Raw genomic sequence first — 24,464 nt, 5'->3', positions numbered from 1 at the left:
CTTTTTTCCAGCATTGTAAAATATCCTTTTTTTTGTGTGGGTGCAATCGCATTGTGAAATGTTTTTTTGATCCGAATAAGATCCGGCTAGAACTCACGATCCGGTTAAATCTTAAATAATTTGGTTAACACCCATAAATTGGAGTTTTGGTTTAACCGATTGGTTGACGGGTCAAACTTAAACCTTCTAGCTGGGAAAGAAGTTTGTTAACTAACAAAGATAAACCCTAACTAAACCTCTTCACTTCTCTTCAGACGGCAGTCTCGGCGACCACGACAACAGCTTCTTTGTTTATTCTCCTCTTTTCTCGTCGACTTCTTCTTATAATCGCAGGTACATGCCTCTGTTTTATCTAATTTGGGAGCTCTATTTTTCTTATTCTGTTAAATTCTTCGTGAACGATTCATCCTGTTTTTTCCAAGTTCTGAGAAGTTGGAAACAATTCGAATTGTTCGGTAGATAATAGAGATAGGGTACGGTAATCAAAATCTTCTCCTAAAACCATAGTTTCTTCTTATTTGCGTTTTCCTGTTTGTTCCAAGTCTCCGTACTGATTTCGACTTTTGTTTTGATCACTTTTTCTAACCATTGATGGTTTTTTTCTTTTATTGTAGGCGATTAACCTGAGTGTTGAATTTGGAAATGGGTACCAAAGGTGGCTATTTTATGCATAAAAAAAAGTTTGTACTTTTATTGGAGTTTCGTAGATTTGAGATTAATGAATGGTTTATTGGATGACTGTAGATGATATAGAAACGGATCAGATGAGTGCCAAAAAGCGTGGAAAGAAAGTGAAATCTAAGAAAGCGGAAGCTGAGGAGCATGAAGAACAGCTTAAGATGGGTACCAAAGGTGAATATTTTATGCATCAAAGAAAGGGTTTGTACTTTTATTTGAGTTTCGTAGATTTGAAATTATGAATGGTTTATTGGAAGTAGATGATATAGAACCGGATCAGATGAGTGCTAAAAAGCGTGGAAAGAAAGTGAAATCTAAGAAAGCGGAAGCTGAGGAGCATGAAGAACAGCTTAAGAGGCTTCAAGAAACAGTGAGTCATCTTGTAAAATGCTGGTTCTTTTTATTGTAATCATATGGTGGATACTAGATTTTTTAACTTAAAGATGATTTCTTTCTGCAGCAAGCTGATTTTTATGAGTATATGAAAGAGCATGATGAAGAGCTTCTAAAGTTTGATGCTGCCGAATTTCAGGTGAGTCAGTAGATTTGAATTTGTTGACTTTGCCACCTTAACGCAAATTGTGTTTGAAGCTTTTATCTTCTCTTTTTGAACAATTTGGTTAGGATGATGCTGATGTTGAAGCTGATGCTGATACCGACGTGGAAGACACTGAAAAGCAAAGTGTTGATGAAACACCGAAACTTGAAATTGCAAAGAAAGTTAACGAGCAGAAAACTATTACAGCAGCCATGGTTGATTCATGGTGTAAATCAATCCGAGAAGACGCGAAGCTAGGTGCAGTGCGTTCTATCTTGAGAGCTTATAGAACTGCCTGTCACTATGGTGATGATACCGGGGACGATCAGTCTGCAAAGTTCAGTGTTATGTCGAGCGCTGTGTTTAACAAGATAATGATATTTGTTCTAAGTGAAATGGATGGGATTCTTCGTAAGCTGTTAAGGCTTCCTGAAACTGGAGGAATGAAAGATACTATAGTGGAGGTGACAAACACAAGGCCTTGGAAGAACTATAATCACTTGGTCAAATCATATCTTGGGAATTCCCTTCATGTTCTTAATCAGATGACCGACACAGGAATGATAACTTTTACTCTGCGTCGCCTAAAACACTCATCGGTTTTTCTATCTGCTTTTCCAAGCCTCTCAAGGAAATATATAAAGGTGTGTTAGAGCAAAACATCATTCTGTTCAACTTAACCTATTGGTTTTTGTCTCCTTTGTTTGTTCATTTTGCTCTTCCTCCATCTAGGTTGCACTTCATTTCTGGGGAACCGGCACTAGCGCCATCTCTGTTGTTTCGCTGTTGTTCCTGAGAGATATGTGCATACGCATTGGAACTGACTGTATAGATGACTGCATCAAGGGAATGTACAAAGCGTATGTGTTGAATTGCCAGTTTGTAAATGCTGCTAAACTGCAGCACATATCGTTTCTTGGCAACTCCGTCATCGAGTTTCTCGGCACTGATATCTCTGCTTCGTATCAGCATGCGTTTGTCTTCATAAGGCAATTGGCAATGATCCTGCGTGAAGCACTTAACACAAAAACAAAAGTAACGTTTATAATAAGATATTAGAAATTGAGTTGTTCTGGTTAAACACTACACTTGCATGTTGTGAAAAGTTGCTTTAACTCTCTATTTACATTTTGGTTGTTTTTACAGGAAGCATTTCGGAAAGTGTATCAATGGAAGTTCATCCATTGTCTTGAGCTTTGGACAGGAGCTGTATGTGCCTACAGCAAGTCTGAACTCAGACCAGTTGCTTATCCACTAGCCCAAATAATATCTGGTGTAGCACGACTTGTTCCCACTGCTCGCTATATTCCCCTTAGACTAAGATGCGTTAGTATGCTAAACCGGATTGCTTCTTCAACTGGTACCTTTATACCCGTCTCAATGCTTCTTATGGACATGTTAGACATGAAAGAGCTCAATAGACCTCCCTCTGGAGGTGTTGGCAAAGGTGTTGATTTACGCACGCTACTCAAGGTAAAATAATTATTTGGGTTAGAAACGAAGATACTAGAATGAAATTTGAACCTGCAAACATTTTGATTGCTAAAAATTCTGTTCTAGGTAAGTAAACCGGCAGTGAAGACGAGAGCGTTTCAGGAGGCATGTGTTTATTCTGTAGTGGAGGAGCTTGTGGAGCATTTGTCTCAGTGGAGTTATTCCGTTGCGTTCTTAGAACTGTCATTTATTCCGACCATAAGGCTTCGTAGCTTTTACAAAACCACTAAAGCTGAGAGGTTTAGGAAAGAAATGAAGCAACTCATTAGCCAGGTACCTTAGTAAAGAAGAGAAATGGTCTTTTTACTTAATGTATATATTGTACTTGCAACTATGAGTTGTGTTTTAATGACTCTTTTGGTTTCTTTGTCATTTACTTTTTGTGTATTTTTTGCTTTTCAGATTGAAGCTAACTCAGATTTTGTCAACAAGAAGAGAGCGTCGATTAATTTTGTACCCAATGAGCCTGCTGCTAAATTTTTCCTTGAGGTATAGTAACTCGTTTCTCTTGATCTACTTGAATTCGTTAAGTAGTTTCTTTCTTTATACATACTTTTTCTGAACGTTTTTACGCGGTATTTACTGTTCAGGATGATAAGAAGGCAGGGAAAAGCCCTCTATCGCAATATGCAAAGATTATCCGCCAAAGAGCCCAGCAAAGAAATGAATCGCTGGTGGAATCAGAGTGAGTTACATACATCCCTCTAAAATCGAGACTTGTGTTTTCTTTAATCTTGGCCTTGTGGTCCGTTGTGTTTATTTGACTGCTGACAATATAATCCGTCTGGTTTATTTAGTGTCATTGTGGGAGAGAACTCGGCTGTCTTTGGGAAAAATGCACCAAGCAGCGATGAGGAAGAAGATGAAGCAGATAGGATCGAAAAGGGTGCTGCAGCTTTCAGTTCCTCCTGGTTACCTGGAAGTGACTCCAAGTATGTCTCTCTTCCTCTTTAAAATGCGCTCATTTCGGTGTTTCATAATATTGTAAATGGTGTGGTAGATTATGGGTAAAACCGTGTATAAGTTAGTAGTGGTTCAGTAAGCAGAAATCAATCCTCATATACAAATCTTGGATGGGTCGGGTTGGGTCTCAATTTAAAGTTATTTTCAGTACTTTGGATAGTTACAGGTTGCTCGGTGAATTTGGTGAATCTAGATAGGGGTTGTCTCCTTTGCCTTTAATGTCTTAACCTCACCGGCTTGTATAATTGGCAGAGAAAAAGAGGTGGAAGAAGAGAAGATCAAGAAGAAGAAAAGGAAGAGGAAGAGCAAAACAGAGCAGAAGAAACAGGATGAGGAAGGCGGAGCAGAAGATGATGTTGTGGAGGATTTTGTGTTGAGTTCTGATGAAGAAGAGGATGATCTGTTTGATATTGGAGGAGACAATGATGAGGATGATGATGCAACAGATGAAATTGCAGATGCTGAGACCAAGACATCTACCAAGAACTCGAAGAAGGTTAAGGGTACTTATAAGACCTGGCATAAGAACTACAAGAAGACAAAGAAGAAGAAGCCACGAGCAGCTTAGTTCTTTTCTTCTTCTTCTTAAATGTTGTGAAATTACTTCTTTTTTTGGGATGTTTGCGAAACAGCATTAAACAAAATTTTGGGAAAAGAAGCTAATATATCTCCAAATTTAATGATTAAAACTGGAATTTTTTATCGTCATCATCAGAAAGCTTTGGAGTCGACAAAGTTTTTCGATGTACATTGCGAAAATGGTTTAATATGCATGTAGTATAAGAAGAAGGCTTCAATGCTAGTGAAATCAAAGCAAACCAAACCGGGAGGAACCGGACTGGACTGGTTTGTTCATTAACGCTGCAGGCCAGCTTTGATGTAAGCTGCGTAAAGATCCCTGTATTTCAAATCAAAACCATACATTGTTTGTTTTAACTACGATAATAGAGTAAAAAGTGTACTAAATACTTTTGGTGTTTTGGAGAAAACAAACTTACATGGAGTCCTTAATTGCGTCTATGGCAGCTTGAGCTGGGAGGAAACCTTCAACAGCGACTTTCTTGTTCTCGTTCTTCTTGTCTAAAAGTTTTGTGTTAAGTGAAAACTGATATAAAAAAATAAGCCAAACCAAAAACAGACTGTTTTGTTGTGTTCAGTGAAAACTGAAAAGAAATGCGGTGTGATTTTGTGGATACAATCCTCGAAGAAGCGTCGGATTTCAGCTAGACGGTGAGGAGGAAGCTCTTTGATGTCTCTGTAGTGACGAAACTCGGGATCATCAGCACATACTGCAATTATCTTGTCGTCTTTTTCACCCTGCAAGTTTCAAAACAAGGTGAATTATGGTTTCTCACTAATTAGTACATCACGAAGAAAGGAAAAGATATAATTTTGGGTCTGAGGATTGTTACCTGATCAATCATGGGCATTAAACCAATAGCACGTGCACGGAGGAACGATCCAGTTAGAACAGGCTCCTGCGCAATAGGTATCAACCATCTCAAGTTATTTATTTCAGTGTCTGTTTATGTCAAGTTTGCATGAACATGAACGCTAAGAAGAGGTGAGAGAACGCACCTGCATCAGTACTAAGACATCTATTGGATCACTGTCTTCACAAATGGTTCGAGGAATGAAACCGTAGTTGTGGGGGTACACAATGGATGAGTAGAGAACACGATCAACCTAGAGCGGAAAAACATTCAGTGATCAGACTTTCGTCTACTTTTCATATCTTATAATGAAGAATCTTTGGTTCGAATGCATAACTGTGACTTCTGATACATCCGGCAAGGAAGACTTGTGTATATATGATGTATATAACCGTAGAATTAGACAAGAACATGAGGAATCAGAAGATAATTTATACTCAATCGGGTAAATGCACTTTACCTTAATAAGGCCACTGTTCTTGTCTAGCTCGTACTTAACCTTGCCGCCTTTGCTAATTTCAACAACCTGATATAGAATTTCAAATTCATTACACTCTTGAATTTATCTAATCTTCTGCAACGCAAAAGGAGATAAAGCTTACACAGTTGAAAACAGCAGGAGCTTCCGGACCTGCAAAATTCAGCAAACAAACATTCCCATAAAAGAATGAACAACCCAACCAAAAACTCTCAATGTATCGCAGCAAATGACTAGAATTACATGACTCTATGTAAATTAACTAGGACAAGGATACAAGAACAAAGATACTTCATGTATCACAAGATAAGCATACCAATCTCCAAGTCATGCCAAGGATGAGCAGCAGCTGATCTGTGGGTGAAGGCAGCAAAATTCCTCTCGTTAAGAGTAACATTAGGGTTCCTGAGTGGGGAAGCATAGCTCTTGGCACTTCCTTCATTGTTGTTATCAGCCATATCGAATCTTCACTGTAACGTCAAACAAACACCATAAGCCGCAGGAGAGTCATCCAAGCATACCAAACTCAAAACAAGCCATGAAACAAATTCTTACAACTGAACAATTTGTGCAATAACCAGAGGATAAAACAGCCAAATTCGTCTACATTCCAATAGAATTCAATCTTCTAAACCATAAACTTGAAAAAGAAAAACCAAAAGCGCTAGCGATAGATTCATTCAAGCATACTAAACTCAAAACAAGCCATATACTGTAAATTATTCTTACAACTTGTACAACCAGAGCAAAAAAGCAACGAATCCTTCTACTTTCCATCAGAATCCAAAATAACAAATCCTCGTTCAAACTCCACATCGCGTTTCAAATTTCAAATTCTACATCCCGTTTCAAATCGGAGCACACATACCAATCTACGATATTCACTGTGCTAATGCAACTCCGTGTCATCTTACAACACGAGGGACTGAAAGTAACAGAGATATCGAACAAACGTAGATCCATCCTCGATTTCATGTACCTAAACACTCAAAATCATCACCTATTCTAACCTGTAGCTATTAATCGGCAACACTTAACAAATCCGAAAATCTGATAGCAGTAACCCAACAAAACAAGTCTACTGATGCATTTCTTAGTAAATCCACGGATCGATCATATACGCGCAACAATCCAAGTTCTCAAAACGAAAAGAAAACGGACATAAAAAACGAAAAATCGGCGAAACCGCTCCGATTCAGCAAGCAGGAACGAAAATCAAGCACCACTAACGGAAGAAAGTAAACGCAAACGAACTAATCGGCGGATTTCGAATGAAACAGAAGGAAAAAAAGGAAGAAGATGACCTTACAGATGCGATATCAAGCTTTCAATCACGCAACCGAAGAAGAGATTCCGTAACGTTTTTTTTCTTATCTTTCTTCTCTCTTTATTGTGCCGCTTGTTTATTTATATATGTAGAGTAGTTACAGTAGAGTATTGGTGTGTGAGTGTGGTGCTTATGGCGCTTCTTTATGGACGTTGGAGGAAGGCGACGCTGACGTCACCAATTTCTTGGTTGCTGTTCATCATCAATTTTCCGATGAATCGTGTACGTTGAATTTGAAAAATATAGGATCCGACGGACGTGATTCTATAAATTTCGTTTTTCTCTAGGATTTTAATTGTTTTCTATAAATTGGCTTTTATGTGTGTACCTTTTAATTGAAGGAAAAGAAAAAGGACGACATTGATGTTACCAAAAGGCATCCGATTAGCAAATCGATACATGACACGTGTCTTGAGATTAGGCGCTTTCCTTCCGTTCGTTAATAATTATTTTCCGTTTCTTAAGGGTAAATTGCAGAAATAATACTTTTATGTTTGACAATTATGACAATATCATAGAAGATGGGTCAGTTAACAAAATCAACTTTATAAAAGGTGGGAAAATATCATAAACCCCTTATTCCTTTATCTTACACATTGCTTTTCTCTGACACAAAAATGATACATAATTTTTGTAAAGTTTAAGACATTATTCTTAATTTTTGAACAATAGCAGTGTGAACTTTTACACATCGATTGGAGTGTAGTGGAGTCCACAAATGTCAAAGTTCGTAACTATCTATTAGTAGACATCTACTATATACTCAATTTATTTCATGGATGATGTGTTAATGTTCAGGCAACCAAAACATCTACTATATACTCAATTTATTGCATGGATGATGTGTTAATGTTCAGGCAACCAAGGAGTTTCAGACCTCTAGATCCGAATGTCGAGTCTGCTAAAGATCAAGTTCGTATTCATCTATTAGAAGTTGTCTACTTTATAATCGATTATTTTCACTTATCTTGTGTTATTGTTTAGACCAACCACGAAAATACAGACCTCCCAGATCCAAATTCAGAGCCTGCAAAGGTCAAGGTTCACATCTATCTATTAGTAGACATCTACTATATAATCAATTTATTTCATAGATGATGTGTTAATGTTCAGGCAACCGAGGAGTTTCAGACTCTCATATCCAAATTTCGAACCCGCTAAAGATCAAGTTCGTATTCACTTATTAGTAGCTGTCTACTTTATAATCGATTATTTTTACTTATCTTGTGTTATTGTTTAGACCACCTACGAAAATGCAGACCTCCTACATCCGAATTCAGAGCCTGCACAGGTCAAAGTTCGTATCTATCTATTAGTAGACATCTACTATATAATCAATTTATTTCATGGGTGATATGTTAATGTTCAGGTAACCGAAGAGTTTCAAACCTCCCAGATCCGAATGTCGAACCCGCTAAAGATCAAGTTCGTATTCACCTATTAGTAGGCGTTTATTTCATAATCGATTATTTTCACTTATCTTGTGTTACTGTTTAGTCCACCCATGAAATGCAGACATCCCAGATCCGAATTCCGAATTAGACAAAAGACAGGTTTGTATTCATCAATTAATAGTTGTCTATCTAAGTGATATATATATATTCGACTATGTCTCACATTTCTTTTGATCATTTAGGTTACCGATGAGAATGTTGGCCTCCCTAATCCAAATTATGAAGTAGCTAAAGAACACATACGTAATCGAATTTTAATAGTTGTCTATTTTTATCTCTTATTGTAGTATATGTTTACAAATCTTAAATATATATTACAGTTTATAAATTCAGTATGTAGTTGACTATATTTTAACCATAATCGATTACTGTTAAGTACAATTGAATCCAGTAATATACGATCATCCAGATTTTTCTCTTGGTCTAACTCAAGAAGAGAAGAACCATGAGGAAGGTAAGCAAAGAGAAGAAGAGGAGAATAGCAGATTTGATGGCTGACTCGAAGACCTTCTGCCGAGACGTTGAGATGTTCAGAAGTAGATGTGTCTTTAGTTAGTGGAGGTTGTCCATTCTGATAAATAAATATAAAGTAGACAACTATTAGTAGATGGATATCCATTATAATAAATAAATATAAAGTTGACAACTATTAGTAGACAATAAATAACATAGGATTTGTCTTTGGTTTCACTATTGTAGTTGATTAGCAATGTTAACATAAAATAGACAGATATAACAATACTTCGTAATGGACGTATATAAAAAAATGAAGATTTGACACTACTATATAATTTTAGTTGACCACAATTTATTTGAAAACGTAAATCTGAGAAGACATATTTGTAAATCAGATCTAAGCGAAATGAACAAACTAAAGTAGATAACTACTAATAGACAACAAGTAAGATCTAAGTTGATCACAATATATTTAGAAGCACATGAAGGTAGTCAACTATTAATAGTCAGGGAAATATTTATGAAACGATAGAACTACTTGGTAGTTGAATACTATATAGTTGTTCATATTCTAACTATTAAGTATTCTGCAAAGCTAGATCTAGCATTACAAACAAGTGATTTTGCGGAAAAACGAGAAAACAAGTAAAATGAGATCACAAGATTCATGTTTTTAATTTATAGCAAGCTGAGAAAACGAAGAAAACCTAGATTAAAAATACAATATAGTTGTTATATGGATATTCGAACTATAAGGGTTCTGTAAAGCTAGATCTAACATAACGAACAAGCGTTTTTGCAGGGAAACGATAAAAACGAGAAAACACAAAACAAGAGTTGATGTGATTATGTTCTTAGTGGTAACGAGTTGGCTAGAAAGCAGAGAGTGAGAAACGAAAAAAATATTAGATTCAAAAGCTAACCTGTCAACTTGTTTCTGCGGCGGTGGATTAATCTAGACACAGCGACGGACAGCAACAAAGTGGATGTGAAAAACAATAAATTGAGAGAGAATAGAGAGTGAGAGGGGAAAATAATGTCCAATTTAAATTTCAAACTTGAAGAAAGAGAATGAGTAAATAATGTAGACCGAATTCCTACGAAAAAGTAATATGTTTTCAGATATAAAAAGTATGGACTGCTATTGAATATTATTGACTAACATTGATAAAAGGTGAGGGTAGAGTACTGAATAATTTCTCACTTATTAAACAAAATAAAATAATAGTGTCAATTTGGTGTCTGACTTATGCTCTTCCACCTAATTTCCCTTTTCTTAAAAAAAATTAATATGACTTTTTAGCTAAACGTCTAGTCACAAGTTTGTGTCATAATGTTACAGTTATTAGATTTCTAAAAGAGTCGTTTACACTATATGGCTCTTTTTGAGTTTTTATTTACATATTATAGCATTTTAATTTGAAGTAGCTCTTTCTTTAAGTTTAGAAGAAGAAAATTATTTTGCTGTCCTTACCCATTCTAAATGAGCATATATTGGTTTACTTTTTGTAACATAAACCGGTTCAACTTCTCATTTTTTCTCCACACCTGTTTTTTCTTTCTCACTCAAATCATCTTCTTCCTTTTCTCCAGCATGTTCTTTTTCTCTCAGATTTCTCTCTATCAAATCTCTATTTTTCCTCTTCTCTATTTTTTCTCTTCCTTTCGAATCTCTCTTTCTCTTTCTCAGATCTCTCTTCTTCCTCTTAACCATTTTGTTCTCTTCTTCTTCTTCTTTAATTAACGGTGGCCACAAATTTTCCCACCACCACTCTTCATCTTCAGCTGTTAAACCCAGAGATAACTCGACAACACCAGATGAGCATGCCAAAACTCGTATTTCTCCAGATCTGGATAGTTGCAGACAATTAAAATTAATTGTCCATGTAAACTTGTACACCACACAATCCTTATTTGTTCGTCTCCATGTGTTCTTACCACAGTGGACATAAATTATATTTAAAAAACGACCATTGGACAACAACCCTACGGTATTGTATATTGTTTCTTGTTTTAATTTGCTTGTTGAGACTTGACCATTAACTATGTTCCATATGGTTATCTTTATATAGACAAGATATTCATCTTGAAAGTTTTAGAGAGAAAGCTCTCATGTTTTAATATAAGTGAATAAGTAAGATAATATGGACGCTTGTAGAATGTTGCTCAATCTGGTGTGAGTAAAAATGTGAGTAACTTGGTGTTATGGTTGTTGTTGTTGTTCAATAAACCATATACATTAATGGTGTCCATATAGACCTGTCCATATCTTCTATGTTGAGATTATGGACAAATCCACAAATTCATCCGATATCTCGTTTTAGAAAAATTAGCATCAGACTCCACCTAATCTGGATGTATCCACCGACCATGATGGTCACGTCCATGATTTATTGGTCACATATGGTTGCGTCCATGATTTATTTGTCACATTGCATCTCAAATATGGATATGTATATATACTCACAATCTAGATCCATCTGGTTCTCACCATCCACGTCCTCAGCGGATGCTATGATGACCATGTCCACGATTTATGGGTTATATTATATCTCAAATATGGATATGTATATAGATTCACCATCCACGTCCATCTGGTTCTCATCTTCTACGTCCTCAGCGGATACTATGATAATCTGTCAATGATTTATTGGTCATATTGCATCTTAAATATGGATATGTATATAGACTCACTGTCCACGTCAATCTGGTTCTCAACATCCAAAACCAGATAAAAAAAATCTGTGACCATATTATGTTCACACTAAGCAAAAAATATATAATTTTTTAATAACATCTACTTGTACATGTCCATATGGACATATCTTTTACATAAGTTTTTGAGCATTATAGTCCCTACGTATAGAAGAGAACAAATAGGGAATGTGTACATGGACAAGTGGGCGTGGACATATCGCTATTCAAAGCGAAAACAGCAAAACAGATCTAGAAAAGAACAAGCTAGATTAAAAAAAAAACAGATGAATTGATAAATTAATTTCATGGTTAAGCTCTTTTTAATCCCAGAATCTGTAGAGACATACACATAAAGAATACTATTTGTAAGAGGGAAGAGAGGAAGATACTCGTAGGAAGAAGAAGATTCATAAAGTGGGAGTGAGATACAATATTTTCACGTGTAGGAGAGAGAGAAAAGAGATATAAGTAATTGAATTGGTTTGAATTATTTTTTTGGTTTAAGATAGTTAATTTTGGTTTGGTTAATAATAAATGAATGACAGGATTAAACTGTCTTTTCGCAGGACAAAGATGTTTGAAAGTGCTACTTCAAACAAAAGAGCTATAGAGTTAAATATTCTGAAAATAAGCCATAATTATCTCTTTCTAAAATAAAAGCAAGTTAAAAATCAAATCAAGTAATTTTCATTTTTGGACATATTATTGAGTTTTTTTTTTTGTTACGGTAGAATAAAAATGAACATGCCTAACCCCATGTGTCTTATTGTGAGCAGTGATTTCTTGGTGGTCGTCAAATAGAAGTCTAGAATCAAACGTATGATTCAAAACAAATAACTATAATATTCGGTTTAGGATCCGGAAGAATGAAAATATTCGGTTTTGGATTTTTCAAGATCTTGTCTGGCCTTACCCTATATCGAGTGGACGGACTCAGATCAAACCGGCTTAAGATTTGATATATGTATTTGGAGTTTCCTAATTTTATTGACGCATATACCAGCAGAACTGAAAAGCATTTTTTAATTTTTTTCTAGAGAAGTTTTTTGGTTTTTCCCAAAAAGGTTTAGTGTTTTCTAAAAATAATAATTCCACGTCATCAGAATTTTGTTTCTAAAGTGGATTTGATTCCACTGATGTGGTAGATTTCACTGTGAGCAGTGATTTCTTGGTGGTCATTAAATAGAAGTCTAGAATCAAACGTAAGGAAATTTTAATAGTATTTGTTTTGAACTACAGTAATCTAGTTTAATAATTTAACTAGTAATTAGTTTTCTCACAGCTTTGCCGAATGTAAAGTGGGATTACAGAATTCTTATGAAGCCCAACATGCTAAACAATAGTATAAAGCCTTTTCTTTCCACAGAGAGGCTCTTAAAATCGAGACACGTGTCGAGTATACTCCTCCACGTCATTCAGTTTCCTCTTCTCTCCTTCTTTCCAAGAAACCAAGCAGACTTGAGACGACTTTAAGATCACTTTACCTTCCGTCAAAACGGAACTGAGAAAAATTCAATTTGATTCGTTCAAAATCATCGATTCAGAGTCGATTCTCTTTACGAATTGCATTTTGATTCGGGTTGTCTCCCTTTTCCTCTGTTCAATTTTGGAGATCATTGACTTGGTGTGTTAGGGTTTAGCCATTTCTGTTTCGCTACAATTTCATGGAGGACGAACCAGGAAATGAAGGAGACGGAGATACAGTGATCGATTCACCGCTTGCGAGATGGAGAATCGAATTCTCAAAGTCATTTCAGAATTACCTCGACAGATCGGCTCCTCACCTTGTTCGAAGATGGCTAGTGACTTTAGTCGCTGCTGTGATTTATATCTTCAGAGTTTACTATGCGTATGGATTCTTCGTCATCTCCTATGGCCTCGCTACTTACATCTTGAACCTCTTGATCGGTTTTCTCTCTCCCAAAGTCGATCCAGAGCTTGAAGCTGTAGATGGTGCTTCTGTGTCCAGACGAGATTCTGATGAGTTCAAGCCCTTTGTTCGTCGTCTTCCCGAGTTCAAGTTCTGGTAAAATTTCTCTTTTACCTGTGACGAAAATTCGATTGATTGATCTGTTTTATGTTTGACTTCTCATAAAAGTTTTTATTTTTGCTTATCTGATTCAGGTATGCAGCAACTAAAGCTTTTGTTGTTGCATTTGTCATGACCTTCTTCTCCTTCTTGGATGTGCCTGTGTTCTGGCCAATCTTGTTGTGTTACTGGTTGTTTCTGTATTTTCTCACTATGAAACGCCAAATCGTGCACATGATCAAGTTCAGATACGTTCCTTTCGATTTTAGAAAGAAGGTAAAGCAACTCAAGGTTCTCGTGTACACTTTCCCTGACCTTATCAGTTCTTGTTACTATGTGGTTTTGTATTCGTTTTGGCCTGAGTCTTTGCTTAAAACAAGTAAGAGTCCTGAAGAATAGATTGTGATGGTTTTGTTTTGACAGAGGCACGGTGGAAATGATAAGCCTAGTACCAGTAATTCATCTCAGGGAGATGACAAAACGGCTCAGACGTGAAGCATAGACATGGTACTGATCTGTACATGTTCAAGGTAGTGATAGGCCTTAAGTGAGAAAAGATTACAAACTAAGAGAACAAAGATCAAGTAGATTGTAATAGCATGCTGTGGTGTAAACGGAAAAACAAAAGTTCTTGAAGCTTAACAGAAGTGAGGAACCTCTCTTATGTTCTTAAAGTTTCTTTGTAAAGGGTAACAAATGTATTTTATGTAGAGAAGGATCAATATTTCAGAGTTTAGTGAGAGGAAGTAAACATACATTTGACAGTTTCTTTGGCCTGCAAATTTTACAGAAGAGTTTCGTATGTGCAAGAACTTGTTCTGTCCTGTCCAACATTATACTCTATAAGTGCTTTATCACTCCCATCTGAATCCAAGCAGGTTAAATCTTGATCAACTCGGGAACATTGTGTAGCCTTTTGTCCAATTATGCGATGAAAAGAAGCTGGTTTAAGCCAAATTAGAGAACAATTCGAAGTCTTGGAGAGAAAGAGATTGAGACAGCAGCTCCTAATACACCAAATTCATTTTCTTATGGATGCTTTCTCGTTGAACCACATAGTAAACTTTGTCATTTCCAAATGCTTACACCGTTTTGGCATTGAAGCTCAACCTCACTTATTTCTTCTGAAAAAAAAAAAATATCTGACCAGATAAAACGAACCCGCTGGGCTAGGCAGAGTATCTCCATTTCCCTTTTTTCAGATATTTTTATTCATGGAGTCGTGAGCTTTCCGTTTCAGTAGCTAGTCCACGAAATTTTGCGAGAGAAATCTTTTTTTTTTTCCTTTGTCTAATCTCATTTTCCGAATCGTTCGAAATCGGCCATGGAAGCAACAGCAAGAATTTTCAGTACTTCTGCTCTCAATCGTCGTCTCCTTCTCACCAAGATAAATGTAAATCTAGAAACCCGTTCGATCAAATACACAAATCAGCTCTGTTCTCCCTTTCACAGTGCCGTTTCCCGGGAATCCTCTATCTCCGCCGCTCGTATACGGTGCTCTTCCCGCCCCCCGAATGCGAAGCCCTTCAAATCCCTCTTCTCGCTAACGTCACATTTCCGTCTCGAGAACTCCGCCGTTCACGCCAACCCATTCCGATCCGAACCTAACGACGGCGTCGCCGTCTGGAACAGAGCTCCACGGAGCGTGAACGGAGTAGGAAACGCGACGACGTTCGGCGGGAACGGGAAAGAGACGACGGTGGTTCTCCTGGGTTGGTTAGGAGCGAAAGCAAAACACCTAAGGAGATACGTGGAGTGGTACAATTCCAGAGGAATTAACGCCGTTACTTTCACCGTTGACGTTAGGGATTTGCTCCGGTTAGATCTTGGCCGGCGGCTTGAACGACGGATTGCTGAGTTTGGGAACGAATTGGTCAATTGGGTATCGGAGAAAGAAGACGATGGTAGAGAAAAATGTTTGGTGTTCCACAGTTTCAGTAACACTGGTTGGCTTGTGTAGGTTGATGAAAGCAAATTCCTTCATCAATATAGTACTATAATACTCTCTTCGCTACACTTCACTGTGATTCTGATCTCCTAATAAGTGCTGATGAAGAAGTTAGTGTTGATTTGGAATTTTAAGCTCATTAGTGATTTCGTTTTGGCAGCTATGGTGCTTTGCTCGAGAGCTTTGTGGGCAGACAAGAGTTAATAGAAAAGATTAAGGCTTGTATCATCGATTCGGGAGGAGCAGATCCTCTAGATACCAAGGTTTGTTCTTTCATGGAACCAAGACTCTTAAGCATGTGCTTGTCAAGTTTTCTCCATGGCTTCATTGTCTTATATTGGAACTTTGGAAGTAGAAGATATCCCAAGTAAGGAAATTGAAGTAGAAAAGGCCAATATTGTTTCTAGGTTTCTAGGTTTCTTTGCTTTCCAGAGAGTGATATATATATTTTTTTTGAGCTATCGTTTTTTGGATTATGATTCACGCGATTGTGAAAGCTTTACTAATTGAATTCTATGTTGAAGCATTCTAGATTGATACATGCATATACCGAACTATGACCAGGGGAGTTTTGGCTTTGATAATTAAGCAATAAGCTCTGTAAATAGATAACTTAGTAACTTGAAAAGACTGTAGCCATGAGTTAAAACGCTGATATCTTTTCGTTATTTAGCCATTATTCACAGGGTAATGGTACATTGGTCTAAATATTTTGCAAAGGCGATCTAGTTCACTTGCGAGATTTGATGTTTTAGGCATGTGAAGGAAGATATGATCCTAATGTTCAATATGATCATCTCATGGCTCTAGATTCACTTATGTTGAAACTTGTTTCTGTGTACAAAATCGTCGCATAGTTCTTTAACACATCTTAATCAATTAACTGGCATTTGATTATCAATGAGTATAACTTCTGGTCAATATTCTCATGCAGATTTGGGCAGCTGGGTTTACCGCTGCCATATTGAAAAAGCGTAGCTCCACCATAAACACAGAACCAATCAGTCCCATAAACGAAGACGATGCTTCAAACCCACAAAAGAAGGAACCTCTAGGACTCGAAAACATGATGCTATCATCACTAGAGAAACTCTTCCCCATCGTCTTAAACCTCCCAGATGTCAACATGTAAGCTTCACTCTAAACAGTAGACATCCATCTGCGCTTTTCGTTTGATTCATCTGAGGTTATTTTTGTTTATCTTGCAGGAGGCTAAAGAAAATCATCAAGAAACTCTATGAGAACCATCCTCCATGTCCTCAGCTCTATCTTTACAGCTCTGGGGACAAAGTTGTTCCGTCTCATTCCGTAGAGCAACGGATCAAAGAACAACAGAAGATGGGAAGAAGCATACATTCTTTCAATTTCAAGTCGTCTCCTCATGTCGATCACTACCGGAATTTTCGTGACTTGTACTCCTCACAGCTTCACAACTTCTTGCAAGAGTGCTTCACTCCAACAAAACAGCAAAAAGCTCTATGACTTGGAACATATATACATCTTTTTTAGCAGAATCTTTGTATCGGGTTTATTGTTTTTTTGGGTCCAAAATAGTTAATGATTCTTATTACCCAGACCCAGACTGTCGGACTGTTTCTAATCTACTCCTAAAGAATGTATGGTACAATTATACTTAAAACCGAACCGAACAAACCGACTTGGAACCAAATTTTTTTCGGTTCAATGGGTTAAGATTTTGCCCAATAATAAACCGAGAACCGAGCAAACCAGATTAACGCTGGAAAAATCACTGATGTAAAGTTGAACCGGCCGGTTTATCATTTCTCATTGTTGAATTAACCAAGGTTCTTTATTCACACTTCTGACATGAATCATTGACCTGTGTAGGTGAAGTAAACGTAGATTTGTGACAATTTCATAAATTGGTAGATTCGTTCCCTGATATTCGGAAATGGCAGCTGCGAGAGATTCAGAAATTTCTCCGGCGAATTCGTTCGGTGCTGTCGTTCTCGGCGGTACGTTTGATCGATTGCACGATGGGCATCGAACTTTCCTCAAGGTAAATCGGTTTTTCTCTGTTTATGTTTCGGGTTTTACCATTTTTGAGTAATTATCGATTTTTTTTTTATGTGGTGGGATGGAAAATTCAGGCGGCGGCGGAGCTGGCCAGGGACCGATTAGTGGTTGGAGTATGTGATGGCCCAATGTTGACGAACAAGCAAGTAAGCAATCACGCCCTCAAATCTCTTCTCGATTTCTCCTTTTTGCCTAGACCAGTTTAGTATTTGATTTACCAAATCATTCCAATTTTGGCAAACTCTGTTCAATTTAATAACTTCGAGTTCAATACTTGACCCTGTACTGATTTTTTTTTTTTTTTTTTTTGTGATTCAAAGCTGAAACTTTTATGCTTTGCTGATGAGCTATGTCAACTTTTTACGTTTTTATTTGAAGCATTAAAGAGTTTGATTTAGCAAATAACTCCAGAACGAGAAATCTGACAAATTTTGTTCAATTTCACAACTTATGTGAGATTGAAGTCTACTTAGTTCAGTGGGAGTTCTTATCATGAGTTGCAAACTTGCAATGATATCCTTCTGATCTCAAGGCAAAAGAATACTCTCTGATCGTATTTGTACTGGATTTTTCTGTGATTTAAAGCTGAAACTGTTACACGCTTTGTTGAGGTCTTATTTCTCCTCATTTCACTCTTTTTGTGTTATAGTTCTCTGAAATGATACAACCCATTGAAGAAAGGATGCGTAATGTGGAGACCTATGTCAAGGTAATTACAGCAGAAAGTGGAATTTCTCATCAGTTTTTTTTTATGTACTCACACAGTCTTCTTACTGCCATGACATGTGAACTAATTAACGTGAAATGAGTAACAAAAGATGACGTAGAGTTTTTCTTATTGACTTTTCTTCGTGTTCTTATGTAGTCTATTAAGCCCGAGCTGGTTGTACACGCCGAACCCATTACTGATCCATATGGTCCTTCAATTGTCGATGAAACTTTGGAAGCTATTGTTGTCAGGTCTCACTTTACATCTCATTAAATCTCTTTTCACATGTTCCTTGCTTTCTATTCACATCCGTGCTTCAAGAGAGCTTTAACTACTCATAATCTGTAGCAAAGAGACGTTACCCGGTGGCTTGTCAGTTAACAGAAAAAGAGCAGAAAGAGGGCTTTCTCAACTTAAGGTTCGTCTTTTTATCCTCCAGCCTTATCTGGTTGACCTTCTGCTGCGCATTTTAAGCTTCGAGCATCAAACCTAAATCCTTTCTTTGACCAATCTTTCTTGGACATACTTGTGCAGGTCGAGGTTGTGGAGATAGTTTCAGATGGATCAAGTGGAAACAAGATAAGTTCGAGTACTCTGAGGAAATTGGAAGCCGAGAAAGCCGAGAAACAAAAACAACCCGCAAAAGAAGAAGCATCATGAACTCGGGAACAAGTCATTTGTAATATCATATTTGTTTGTAATCATCAGAACCAGTCTTTGCCTCGCCATTAATGCTGTATATTGTTGGCTGAAACAATCAATAAAGGTTGACTCTTTGCACTCCTTTAGCGTAAACGGTGTCGTTCTAGTGTTGTATGTCATAAAACGATGGCGTTTTTGGAGAAAGGAATTAACTTGTAGAGGCCTAATCGGAACAGAAGCGTTTTCAAAGCAACGGCTATATTTGTGATTAAAATGAGTTTTTGAAATTTATCTGTGAAACTGAATAATCGGATTCTTGTAGATCTTCTTTATAACTTCCCCATTCTCTTTCATCTCTTTCAAAATTCGAATCATTCTCTTTACTGATCACAGAGAAATCGCAGAGAAAGAGTAAGAACGAGAAAAGAGGAGAGAGAGTGAAAGAAGCGAACTCGAGAAGAGTCGTTCCTTGTGAAGCAAGCATTTTCGCTGGGTAATAATTGCATCTTCTTCTTTCTCGTAATCTTAGGGTTTCTTTAGTTTCATTGTTGAAGTCGATTTTTTCTCTCTTTTGCAGTTCTTTTTCCCGGAGAACAGAAACGAAGATCCTTACTCTGATTTCACAAAACCTTACACTGTAAATTCATCTCTCTTCTATGTTCGATTCTTCAATTACTCTGTTTCTGTAAACGATTCTCAGTTTCTTTCTTCTTCCCCCAAATTCTTGTTTCTAGGGTTTCACTCTCTTATCTGCAAAAAGATGAATGATCTGATGACGAAATCGTTCTTAAGTTATGTCGAATTGAAGAAACAAGCGAAGAACGATATGGAATCGGAGTACGACGTTGAGAAAGGCGAATTCAATTTCAGCCCAGCGGATGAAGAAAACCTCTCTGGTTTCTTCCAAGAGATCGAATCCATCAGAACCCTAATCGAAGAGATCACTCATCTCTTACTCGATCTCCAGAACCTAAACGAAGAGACCAAATCCACACACAGCACCAAGATCCTTCGCGGGCTTAGAGACAGGATGGAATCGAACATCGTCGCAATCTCTCGAAAGGCCAACACAGTCAAAACCCTAATCGAGTCTCTCGACAAGAGGAACGTCACGAATCGGACGAGTTTCAAGGAAGGATCTTGCGTGGACAGGACACGGGTCTCGTTAACCAACGGTGTTAGAGCGAAACTGAGAGAGACGATGAGCGAGTTTCACCGATTGAGGGAGAGAATCTACGCTGGTTACAGAGAAGATCTTAAAAGGAAGTACTTTTTAGCGACTGGTGAAGAACCGAGTAACGAAGACATGGAGAAGATGATCTCTGGAGGGTCTGGAGAATCTGGGTTTGTGAAGACGTTTGAAGTGAAACCAGAGATGGATTTGAAGACGAAAGAGAGACATGAAGCGGTGAATGACATTAAGAGGAGTCTTAATAGGCTTCATCAAGTGTTTCTCGACATGGCTGTTCTTGTTGAGACTCAAGGAGATCGGATTGATGACATTGAAGCTAATGTGGCTAATGCAGGGAGCTTTGTGAGTGGAGGGACCAACAGTTTGTTCTATGCTAATCAGATGAAGAAGAAGAGGAACAAATTGGTTGTTTGGGTTTCGGTTTTGGGTGTGATCATTCTTCTTGTGTGTTTGATCTCCATGATTGCTTCTCGTTGAGTGTTTTCTGATTCGTAGTTTGGGAGGATGATTTGTTTCTTCTTTTGATTACTCTCGATCCAAACTTAGTAGATTTGTTCTATGGTTCCATTAGATATATTCATGATTGTGCATCAGGAATTTTCAGGTTTTGTTTGTTGAATCTTTATCGTACTTTTAGTTTTTTTTTTCTTAACCAAACGAAAATGTCATATCGCAAACTTAATTAGATTAAGAGAAACAAGTACACGATATTATGTTTTGAGATTGTTCTATTGGACTAGTACTTACATGAAGATTCTGAATCCAGACAAGATTATAGTAATGAATTGACTAGTAGAGATTCAACGAGAATCAAACAAAATCTGGTGAGATTGACAAATATGTGATACAAACAATCTAGAACAAAGAAGCAAATGAAAATGAAAGGTAACAAAGACTTCTGTTGTTCTTTTTTTATTGTGTCAAACTTAGTAGTTGAAAAAAGGATATTGCATTTCTACTTCTATCCATTGGAAATTTTCACGACGTGTATCAGGAATTTTCAGGTTCTGTTTAAGTTTTTTTTTTTATCAACATTTCCTTTTTTTGGTTTTTTTTGAGGCTATATATATTTATGACTAAAAGAAAATTAGAAAAATATAGAATATACCAAACTTGGCTTAAGAGAAACAAATCTTGATTAATTAATAATCAACCAATTAATCGTAGTAATGATCCCTAAACACATACAAAGTCAATCAATTCATATTGAATAAATACACAAAATTTATGTAAACTGAAAAGAAGAATTCTGAAAAACACCTTACCAATTAATTTCAACAACATCAAGAGTGAGGCAAGTAACGCCCTGTGTTTGGAATGTAAGGAAGATCTTTTTCAAAATATTCAATTGAAATTGCACATAGAAGAAGAGCATCTGATCTCTCTATCTCAGAAGCTAATTCAATTCTGGCATCGTGGCTGTGTCAGTCAAGGAATTTGAAAGCCAGCCATAGTTGTTTGTCCTTATATATAGTGATACAAGTCTTAGACTTGATTGAATAAAATTTTAACTCAAAGGGTTATTTAATTGTTAAACTGATTTAAGTTGATCATTTATTTTGGTAATTAACAATTATAGTTATTATATAAAATAAATATATTAGATATTTACAATTGATTTATAAAACTTTTTAAGTGTTGATTGTTAGTTGATGTAGTTTAGATGATTGACTGATCAATTACTATCTCATTATTTATTTGCATTAACCACTAAGTCAACAAAATACTTTATCAATCATCAGAGTTAGATCGAAAGGTGCTACAAGCAAGAAAAACAAATTAAAAGCTGCACAAATTTTGTGCAATCTTATTTTTAAACATCCTGTTTGAAAGATTAACAAACTTTCTATGAGTTTTTTTGTTTGAATAAGATTTTCTACTTCTAACAGTTTTTGGTGTTTTACTTTGTTTGCTTCAAACAACTTTGACAATTATCAAGAGCATTGTCATTGTAGTGTGTGTTTGTTTCAACGAATCGTTGTTTCAATGATTAGCAAACTTTGTAGAAATTTCCAAGACACGAAAGATGAAATACATTCGTTACTGGCCTGTTTTTACTGGAAAATACCATCTAATGGTATATTTAACTTGTTCTTTTTTTCTTTGATAAATGTTTATAGACACGAAAGATTTTTTTTGAGCTGTGTACGGTATAATGATTGTGATCCTTCTAGTTTTAGTGCATTATTCCAGTGATACACTTGCAATATGGGCTCTATATGTAGTTGTTTTTGTTGCTTTCTTCTTTGTGATTTTTCAATTTGATAGAAAAAAAAAAGAAGAACTGGCTCAAACCAAGATGGGATGAGGGTTCAAGACCAACTACTGCTGCAAGTATTACAGCTGATCATACAAAATCTCTTTCGTTTTTTTCATTTTTATTGTTGTCTTAGAATTTTTGAAATAACTGATTAGTGAGTTCAATGAAAGCAAAAAAGGGAAATATTGATCTGCATATTTTTAGATGTCTTATCAGAGATGGCAATGACTGGTTTGAGGAGGTTGAAATTGTCTTAGCTGCTTTGGATAACTTTGGATGCAAGATTCGATCCCATAATATTAATCTAATTTATTGGTAAGAAGCTTTAGTACGAGGAATTTTTGAAATATAAACAAGCAAACATATAAAATATTATATAACTATATAATAACCTGCACTCTGTGTAAGGTGAGATTTATCGAAATTTTTTTAGAAGATTTGTTGTTTAAATCATAATATTAAAAAAAAAAATTTTAGTGTAAATTATATAATAATTGTGATAACGGTTTATTAAATCAATGTGTGACATATATAATATTCCAATTTTTTTTATTCTCTATAAATTATTAAATCATATAGTTATATTATATTCACATGTCATCTAAATTAATTAAATAATAACATACGTTTGGTTTATTGTAAAAAAACAAATACATAATATCATAAAAAAAACATAACCAGTAATTATGTTGTAAGTCGTTATATTATTTTAGTGATAAAATAGATATACCACACAGTAGGATTAAACAAAAAAAAAAGAATAATAATTTTTTGGTAATATAATCATGGTTGACTCTGAAATCAGGATTATTATTTATCAAAAAAAAAAAATCATGAACCATATAATATATTTTGGATATACTATTCTTGGTAAACATTTGCTAGCTGCGATATTATGAACTTTCATTTTTCAAAATCCAATGTGTAACATAGCATATGTTTATTTTAAACATCTAAATTAATTAATATAAATAAGGCAAGAGTATGTAAATTACCGAATATTAGTTAATTTAGTAAGTTGAACATAATTTCAAACAAAATATGAGAATCTTTTTGAGATTGATACCTCAGCACTCATGTAAATGTTACATATAAGACCAACAAAATTTATTTAAATGTTTTTGTCAATTAATAATATAAGATTTGAAAAAAAAAATTCAAAATTTTATTGATGTATGTATAATCGGATAACAAGAATTTTTGCTATAGTATACAATATATGAGGTGGAAAAAGAAGGGATTCCCCTACATATTCTCAAATCCGTGAGATATTTTTTTGGGTCAAATCTCATTAATTTAGTCAATACAAATCATATTAGGATTTGATTGGTTTAAACGCAGTGGTTGCGGTTGCGAGTGCGGGAGTTTGCGGAAGCAAACGATTGTGGTTTTGAGCGTTATTTAGCGGTTTGTACGACTGGTTAAATTTTTTAAGACAGGTCCGTTTGTAGAACATTTTTGACTGGCAAACCAGCGGTTGTTTTAGCGGCTAAACATAAAATTACTAAAATAAATATCATATATAACAGAAAAGCTATATTATTATGATTAATATCAAAATCACTAGTTCAAAATAATTCATAAAAATTATAAATAAATACTAAATAATTATTTTAAAAACTAATAAATTTAATAATAATATATTTTATTTCAATTATTTTGAATATCACCCAAAATTGTGTCTAGTAATGTAATAGACTGGAAAAAATTTGCTCCAATATGTAGATCTTCTGGATTTGTCTTATGCATGATGTAAAATTTTTTCAATTGATCAAATTGATTTTTGCACGACCCTAACTCAAATCAACTCCAAATTGCTCATTAGTATTCTTCAAAATACGTTCTTTCTAGAGTGCACTAAAAAATCTAGGATATTTGTCTTGAGTTTGTTTTTTTCACAATGATCCGTTGAAGTAACGCATATGTCATCTCATTTGTTCATGTAACTTTCTGAAGAACAAAAAAAAAGAATTATAACAAACTAATTTTATAATTAATAAGATACATATTTATAATTTCTTACTTTAAAAGTAGAAACAGAACCATTAATATAAATGAATTAAACCAAAGTATTATGACACTTATATTTGTATCTTAATTTTTTTCAACTGATATGAAAACCATGATTA

General features: G+C 35.7%; 6 protein-coding genes across 7 annotated transcripts; 5 read left to right on the top strand and 1 right to left on the bottom strand.

Moving 5' to 3' along the window:
- Positions 1 to 238: 238 nt before the first annotated feature.
- LOC18026392 (nucleolar complex protein 2 homolog) lies at positions 239 to 4,373 on the top strand. 2 transcript variants are annotated; one of them, XM_024160656.1, is made up of 14 exons: positions 256 to 333; positions 423 to 473; positions 615 to 655; positions 745 to 852; positions 939 to 1,048; positions 1,139 to 1,210; positions 1,303 to 1,860; positions 1,949 to 2,251; positions 2,363 to 2,689; positions 2,777 to 2,983; positions 3,113 to 3,199; positions 3,301 to 3,395; positions 3,508 to 3,642; positions 3,926 to 4,373. In XM_024160656.1, the coding sequence occupies exons 3-14, from the start codon at positions 643 to 645 to the stop codon at positions 4,239 to 4,241; spliced, it is 2,331 nt and encodes a 776-aa protein (XP_024016424.1). In that variant the 5' UTR covers positions 256 to 333; positions 423 to 473; positions 615 to 642; the 3' UTR covers positions 4,242 to 4,373. The 2 variants fall into 2 exon arrangements, with proteins under 2 accessions (XP_006409179.1, XP_024016424.1); XM_006409116.2 differs by lacking the exon at positions 423 to 473 and having other exon boundaries at positions 239 to 333.
- Positions 4,318 to 7,134, bottom strand: LOC18026391 (soluble inorganic pyrophosphatase 2). The gene is made up of 9 exons (XM_006409114.2): positions 6,894 to 7,134; positions 5,901 to 6,054; positions 5,709 to 5,737; positions 5,567 to 5,632; positions 5,252 to 5,359; positions 5,086 to 5,151; positions 4,870 to 4,990; positions 4,672 to 4,753; positions 4,318 to 4,571 (listed from the first exon to the last, which is right to left on the bottom strand). Exons 2-9 carry the CDS (start codon positions 6,040 to 6,042, stop codon positions 4,529 to 4,531), a joined length of 657 nt encoding a protein of 218 aa, XP_006409177.1. The 5' UTR covers positions 6,043 to 6,054; positions 6,894 to 7,134; the 3' UTR covers positions 4,318 to 4,528.
- A 5,840-nt stretch (positions 7,135 to 12,974) lies between these two features.
- On the top strand, positions 12,975 to 14,348 carry LOC18026390 (protein RER1D). Its single transcript, XM_006409113.2, has 3 exons — positions 12,975 to 13,544; positions 13,643 to 13,823; positions 13,971 to 14,348. The coding sequence occupies exons 1-3, from the start codon at positions 13,183 to 13,185 to the stop codon at positions 14,040 to 14,042; spliced, it is 615 nt and encodes a 204-aa protein (XP_006409176.1). The 5' UTR covers positions 12,975 to 13,182; the 3' UTR covers positions 14,043 to 14,348.
- Positions 14,349 to 14,801: 453 nt separating this feature from the next.
- On the top strand, positions 14,802 to 17,144 carry LOC18026389 (transmembrane protein 53). The gene is made up of 4 exons (XM_006409112.2): positions 14,802 to 15,503; positions 15,656 to 15,758; positions 16,430 to 16,623; positions 16,704 to 17,144. Exons 1-4 carry the CDS (start codon positions 14,872 to 14,874, stop codon positions 16,975 to 16,977), a joined length of 1,203 nt encoding a protein of 400 aa, XP_006409175.1. The 5' UTR covers positions 14,802 to 14,871; the 3' UTR covers positions 16,978 to 17,144.
- Positions 17,145 to 17,311: 167 nt separating this feature from the next.
- Positions 17,312 to 19,021, top strand: LOC18026388 (phosphopantetheine adenylyltransferase). Its single transcript, XM_006409111.2, has 6 exons — positions 17,312 to 17,515; positions 17,607 to 17,678; positions 18,182 to 18,241; positions 18,398 to 18,492; positions 18,590 to 18,659; positions 18,776 to 19,021. Exons 1-6 carry the CDS (start codon positions 17,408 to 17,410, stop codon positions 18,899 to 18,901), a joined length of 531 nt encoding a protein of 176 aa, XP_006409174.1. The 5' UTR covers positions 17,312 to 17,407; the 3' UTR covers positions 18,902 to 19,021.
- A 231-nt stretch (positions 19,022 to 19,252) lies between these two features.
- Positions 19,253 to 20,552, top strand: LOC18026386 (syntaxin-112). Its single transcript, XM_006409110.2, has 3 exons — positions 19,253 to 19,376; positions 19,461 to 19,520; positions 19,618 to 20,552. Exon 3 carries the CDS (start codon positions 19,644 to 19,646, stop codon positions 20,550 to 20,552), a length of 909 nt encoding a protein of 302 aa, XP_006409173.1. The 5' UTR covers positions 19,253 to 19,376; positions 19,461 to 19,520; positions 19,618 to 19,643.
- Positions 20,553 to 24,464: the final 3,912 nt, after the last annotated feature.

This window comes from Eutrema salsugineum, unplaced genomic scaffold (assembly GCF_000478725.1).
Source record: "Eutrema salsugineum unplaced genomic scaffold, Eutsalg1_0 scaffold_11, whole genome shotgun sequence".
In the NCBI taxonomy this organism is placed as follows: Eukaryota; Viridiplantae; Streptophyta; class Magnoliopsida; order Brassicales; family Brassicaceae; genus Eutrema; species Eutrema salsugineum.
Note: the sequence above shows the minus strand (reverse complement) of the source record. Positions and strands in the feature narration are given on the sequence as shown.